The sequence below is a fragment of the Simochromis diagramma genome, unplaced genomic scaffold (genome assembly GCF_900408965.1).
Source record: "Simochromis diagramma unplaced genomic scaffold, fSimDia1.1 OVJJ01000026.1, whole genome shotgun sequence".
Taxonomy (NCBI): Eukaryota; Metazoa; Chordata; class Actinopteri; order Cichliformes; family Cichlidae; genus Simochromis; species Simochromis diagramma.
Window position 1 is genome coordinate 5291139 of NW_024386985.1, and position 6523 is coordinate 5297661.

The 6523-nt window shown below is 38.3% G+C and overlaps 1 protein-coding gene across 1 annotated transcript; it reads left to right on the forward strand.

Annotated features, from left to right (window-relative positions):
* The first annotated feature begins 5140 nt into the window (after positions 1–5140).
* On the forward strand, positions 5141–6523 carry LOC120738582 (kallikrein-6-like). The gene is made up of 5 exons (XM_040039877.1): positions 5141–5258; positions 5346–5487; positions 5745–5871; positions 5960–6205; positions 6305–6523. Exons 1-5 carry the CDS (start codon positions 5201–5203, stop codon positions 6506–6508), a joined length of 777 nt encoding a protein of 258 aa, XP_039895811.1. The 5' UTR covers positions 5141–5200; the 3' UTR covers positions 6509–6523.

The following is a 6523-nucleotide window of genomic DNA, read 5'->3' on the forward strand; positions in this document are numbered from 1 at the left end:
TCCCGTTTGTAGCAACCGAAAATAAAATAAATTCATAATTATAATAAAGGTCAATCAAACGGATCAATATGACAAGGCCATGATGATCCACTTGGTAAAATAAATCCGCTTGGCATCTTTCTTGGCCTTAAGACAACAATTCTGATGGCTAAAGATCCAAACGGGACAAAAAAAATAAATAAATAAATCTGAGTAAAAAAAAAAATACCAGTACTGATGAGCAGAGCATATACATGCAGCAATTTTTATATTTGACAATATATTTTGAAAGCACAAGACAAATCACAAACTGTTTTAATTAAAACATTTCTTTTTATTTTGTTTTATTTTTCAGTTGTTGATTTTATGGTGATGTGATGCTATATTACATATTTTTAAGATTCAGTTGAATTTAAGAATTTTAATATAGCATCAAACAGTCTCCTCAAGTTGCTTTATACTGTAAGATAAAGACCCTAGAGTAGCAGCAAAAACCCTCATAAATTATTAATCCCTTATGAGCAAGCACTGGGGGACAGTGGGGAGGAAAAACTACCTTTAACAGGAAGAAACCTCCGGCAGAACCAGGCTCAAGAAGGGACGGCCATCTGCCGCGGCCGGTGGTGGGTGAGGGTAAAGATAATATGAGGAGACAAGATGAATTTACTTTACATCATATTTTTATATTGAAACAACATATTTTACAGTGTAAATTATTATAGTTTACACATTTTACAGTGTAAGAATAATAATATGTGCTTGACAGGAACAAACACTTTTCATTTAATTGTCTCATGATTAAATTTCATTGCAGCCTGTTGCTTGTTACAATGTTTCTGCCTAATATTTAACTGAATGGTCTGTGTAGATTTAAATCATCTAGGCTTCTTCAGTTCCAAAGGAGCCTCTTGCAATAAGAGGTGAAACATCCTGATCTTCTTTTCTATTCTTTTTTATGGGGGCTTCAGAAATGACTCCATCAATTAAAGAGCCAGTATGATGTTTAATTAGCTCCAATTAGTTTTTTAAGAATGTTTTCAGTCGATATCACGATTTCCCTACATTACAGAAACTGTCGTCCTACAGATGAGAAAAACTGACATATGCGACTTGGTTTCTCGGGTAGTTTGGCTGCTTCCTCTATGAAACTTACAACAATTGCGTTGTCGATGAGTGGGAGATTTAATTTCATCATTAGCATCACTGTTTTTGCATTTTTCCACTTTTTACAAAGGGATTTGAAAATCATGTTATAGAGATTGTCGGACTCCAGAATTTCATCAAAATTATCTTCGATTCCAGCCCAGATTTTGTTGGTAAGCCTCTTCTAAATTGCCTCAACTTCTTCCCGACTGATGACTTCACCTGATTTTTTTTTTTACCACTCGCTTAACCAGGACTTCCATACCAATTTCCAAACGAAATCTGCATCTTTCTCTATTTTCTTTCTTTTCAATTGGAGTTCCAGGTTCATCGATTTCTGTTGTTTTCTGATTTTGTATTAAAATGTTTTTCCTGTCAATACAAGCGTTACAAGTATGATTATGACTTTTTTCTTCTGTATTTGTCACATTTCCGGGCATTACATTTTCTTCAGGCTCTGAAATAAAAGCTGGCACACTGATTTGAGCTTCCATGTCAACTGTGTTGGAATGCTGTATGCAGCACAGACAGGGGCAAAACAGTCGGCCTACAGATGAAAAAAACCGACATATATGACTTGGTTTCTTGGATAGTCTGAGTGCTTCCTTTATGAAAACTTGACCAGTTATGTTGTCTACAGCTGACATATTTAATTGCATGAATAGCAGAACTACTTCTGCACTTTCCCACTTTTTGCAGAGGGCTTTGAAAATCATCTTGTGGAGTTTTTGGATGTTGTTTAAGGGAATTAAATCAAATTTATCCTCGACGTCAGCCCAGACAAATGCGTTCGGGCCAATGACTGTATAAAGGATGGATGACGCCACAGCACTTCCTCTCAGTGTGCAAAAATGTAGCAAAAAAATATCCCGCTTGTGGAGGCTGTCATGTTGCATTGTTGGACCCAGAATCTTTGCAGTATGCTCCCACCCACATCCGCTGGACGTGACCTCATTAAGTGCTGTCCGGTCATCCATCCTTTATACAGTCATTGGCTGTGTCCCAATTAAGAGACGGCACGCTTGAAGTACGCGCACTACCCTACTACGTACGGTACTACCTTATACTACGTTATACGTACGTATAACGTATGTTATACAAAATATTACAATAGCACCATCTACTGTTCAATAAAGTTTCCTTTCTTTTTTTAACTTGATGGACAAAGTATGATCATCACAGCATTTTGAGATAATGCTCATGGTAATATATGAGGTACCGAGTCTTACTAAGCTGAAGTTTAAGTTATTCCATATTAATCTACGATACACGGAAGAGACAGGATGAGAACTGCTTGAAGCAAAGAAAGGAATATGTCAGGTAACATTTTAATGTTTTCATTTAAAATGTGATCTAACTTCATAAAAATGGCATAAATTAAATTATATTTCCTCCTCACAGGGTGCTTCTGGTGGTCCTCTGATGTGTGACAAATCAGCAGTTTGGTGTTTTTTCCTTTAACAACTATGACATGTATGACTATCCAAATGTCTCAAACATCTACACAGATATCGATCTTCCTTTCTTAGATCAAAAACATTCTCCGGAAAAAGAAATTAGTTTTAACCAAACTTAATAAATGGTCACCATTAGGGGGCAGTGTTTGACAAGCTGTTTTAGCATAGTTGCCTCTGTAGTGTTTGGGCTGAGATCAGGGTGGTGCAGTGGTTAGAACCGTTTCCTCACTGAATGAAGGTTCGGGATTCAAACTTCCTGGTTGGCTGGGGATTCTGTGCAGTTTGTATTTTCTCCAACAATTCAAAGATATGCTTGTGATCGTAATGAAATGATGTTGATTGACACAATTAGTGTGATATTAATAGGTGATTATAAATGGGTTTTAAAAGTGAAAGGTTTTCTGTCTCTCTGTGTTAGCCCTACAACACACTGGAAACCTTTGCAGGGTGAACCTCTCTCCCCTCCCACCCCAGCTCTTGCTTCTATTTTCCAACCCACAGCACACAGTACTTACAGTGAGTGAGATAACTGCAATACTTCACTTTTCAATTAGAGTATCACTTACTGACATATTTCACAGAGGTTGCGTGAAATGTCAAACTGAGTCAAGATGTTCTTTTACACTGTCATCTGTCAGGAATGATTAAATTATGTCACGCCTGAAGCTCGAAGCTGTGGTTTCTTTTATCTGATTTTCAGAGATTTGTGCAACTTCTTATCCCGGAAGGATAAGCAGAACAGATCAGAATATAATCAAGTATACTAAATATAAGTGTGTTTAAGTTTAACCAATATAATACATAAGAAAATATAATAATGATTCCAAGACAGGCCTAACTGAGAGGATGTGTAAAAAACAGCCTTGAAAAATAGGATCATGTTTGTGGAAGGGGGGAAATGAGTGAGAGTGGAGTGGAGACGTCAGATGGGAGGCTGATAAGGGTGTGGCTATACTTTGGATGATATTATGTAAACAACATGACTGAATGTTTAGATACGAGGAGAGATGGAAAATGGGCACTTGGCAGAGTATAAAGGAGAGCGCCCAGGAACATCCTTTGTTCTTCCCTTTGTCTTCTGTGAGATGAGCAGTTCAGAAGATTGGATCTCAGAAGTTCACCGTTGGATATTCCAGCAGAGATTCCAGAGGCTGAACTGTTGCTCAAACTGTAAACTTACAAATTGGTTCTGTATCTTTCTGGCAATGGTCGGTTACGATAAAGGGCTGGAGGAACCCGTAAGATTGATTTACCAAAAATGAGTTAATACTCAGATTTTAACCTTGACCATTTCACAAACGGTTAAAAAGGGAATGTCCACAATTTAGACTTTCATTGCAGGAAATTTTATCAAAGGAATTTAGCAGCAGTAAAGCCGCAGAGGTCCAAATTGACCGTTGAGGCCTACTGTCCAAACCCCTAAATTAAATCAGGTATTCTGAATGCAGCTAGTGAGGGGAGCTGGTGTAACAGAGGTGGCAGGGAAGACACCTGGACTTAAAACTAGGTGAGTCCCCTCAGGGTCCATCTACAGTGGCTTGCAAAAGTATTTGGCCCCCTTGAACTTTCCCACATTTTGTCACATTACAGCCACAAACATGAATCAATTTTATTGGAATTCTGCGTGAAAGACCAACACAAAGTGGTGTACACGTGAGAAGTGGAACAAAAATCATACATGATTCCAAACATTTTTTTTTTTACAAATAAATAACTGAAAAGTGGGGTGTGCTTAATTATTTAGCCCCCTTTGGTCTGAGTGCAGTCAGTTGCCCATAGACATTGCCTGATGAGTGCTAATGACTAAATAGAGTGCACCTGTGTGTAATCTAATGTCAGTACAAATGGGGTCCTTCAAGGACCTGAAGCTCCATAAAGCACCCCTCCAATAGCCAAACCCATCTGTTCTCTGATTGGATAGTTAAATTTGTGATTGACATGACATTGGCCAATCAGATGAAAGGAAGAAAAGTAGGGTCAAAATTCGTACTTGTAACTTGCAGAGTTTCACACGTATTTTTCGGCTAAGTCCACACACAAATTCTTTTTACACATACAAATCCTGATTTACAAGTACAAAATATTTATGACCACAATTTGAGCCCGTAAAGAACTGCCTCCAGAATACCAAAAGGAATGTTGCTGACTGGCCTGCACAACGCCCTGACTTTAAAATCTGTGGGGTGAACTGAACATCAAGATCCATGCCAGAAGACCATAAATGTGAGAAACCTTGGGAGATCTGCCAAAAGTAGAATGGTCGGGGATTCCTCAGCAGATAAATGTGAGACTTGTTGAAAAATACATCAAATGACTGCAGGTTGCTATCAGCAAAAAGGATAAATAATTTGTAAAATAATGTGAAAGGCTTTTGTGAAGAATTTTATTTCTGTGTGCGAAGCAGTGTGTTGCTGACTGATGATGCACTGTACTTATGATAAGCAAGACCATGCAAAGATAACACACGTTTCAAATATGCAAAAATACACGTAGCAAAGGAAGTGGTCAAAAGGCAAAAAATGACAGATGATAATCATACTTGCCAAAAGGAAACTGCTCTATAAAAGGCTCAACGTGAGACTCCTACAGTACAAACAAAGGCTAACCATTTTGCTTGCATCATGTTCAGTCTGCAGAAGTTTCTCCTCCTCCTTGTTCTGACCTGCTTTGGACAACTCAGTAAGAATCACAAGTTTTTGTTATTCTTCTTCAACCATTTAATGAGGCATTCATTTAATTTTCCTTTTTTTCTTTTACTTTCTTCAGTGCATGGCATCATACATGGAGGAAAAGCACCGGAGAGTTCAATGCGATATATGGTCTCTGTGCAAAACAACCGCGGTCATGTGTGTGGAGGGTTTCTCATCACTAATAACTTTGTGGTCACTGCCGCACACTGTTTTGACGAGTGAGTAATCAAACATCTTCTGCTTAAGTCTCTTTCCTACAGATAATTCTTTGCCTTTATTGGATAGTGGAGCAGTGAAGATTAGACAGGAACATGAGTAGAGAGCAGGGAAAGATGCTCAATTTCAGTCATGTGGCACATGGTTCACTGCCAAACCAGTGAGCTAAACGGACGACCTCCTGCTTCAATCTCTGATTCATGTCATTAAAACAGATTTAGAAAATGAATTGAAAACCTCTTAATGATTATTCCTTCAGCTTCCCCACGCATGTTGTTCTTGGCAACCACAATCTCAAGAATGGCCAAATAGTAGAGATTAAACAAAAATTCGTCTATAGCAGTTACAACACACCTGAGAAGGGTGATGACATCATGCTCCTACAAGTAAGTACATCTTTATACTGACAACAGTTTCACATGAAATATATTTGTGGTCTTATTTATATTTTTACTTTTTATTGTGTGTGTCCAGTTGGCAACCACAAACGATCTACACGATGAAATTCAACTTCTGTATGCTGAAATAGATCTAACAGAAAATGAAGTGTGCCAGGTGGCTGGATGGGGAAAAACTATGAGTGATGGTAAAACTGTTGGTGAGCTGAGGGTGGTGGACGTGTCTGTCATTAACCCACAAGTCTGTAAGAATCAATGGCCTCAACTTCCTGCCAATGTTATCTGTGCAGGTGGATATGGCACAAGCAAAGGATTCTGTCAGGTATGTATTCTGTCCAATGTCAGCAGGTTTCTTTTTGATAAATGTACTGTATTAAACACTTAATATAAACTGACCAATTAAAATACTTCCTCCTCACAGGGTGATGGTGGTGGTCCTCTGGTGTGCAAAGGGTTTGCTGTTGGTATCGTTTCTTTCAACCCCAACAGCAATTGTAACTACCCAGATAAACCCAATGTCTACACGGACATCACAAAATACCTCCAATGGATCGACATCATTCTACAAAACCACGATACATCGACAGTAAAATCCCACATGTTTTGCTGTTTCGCATTAAATTAAAAATATTCCCTGCAT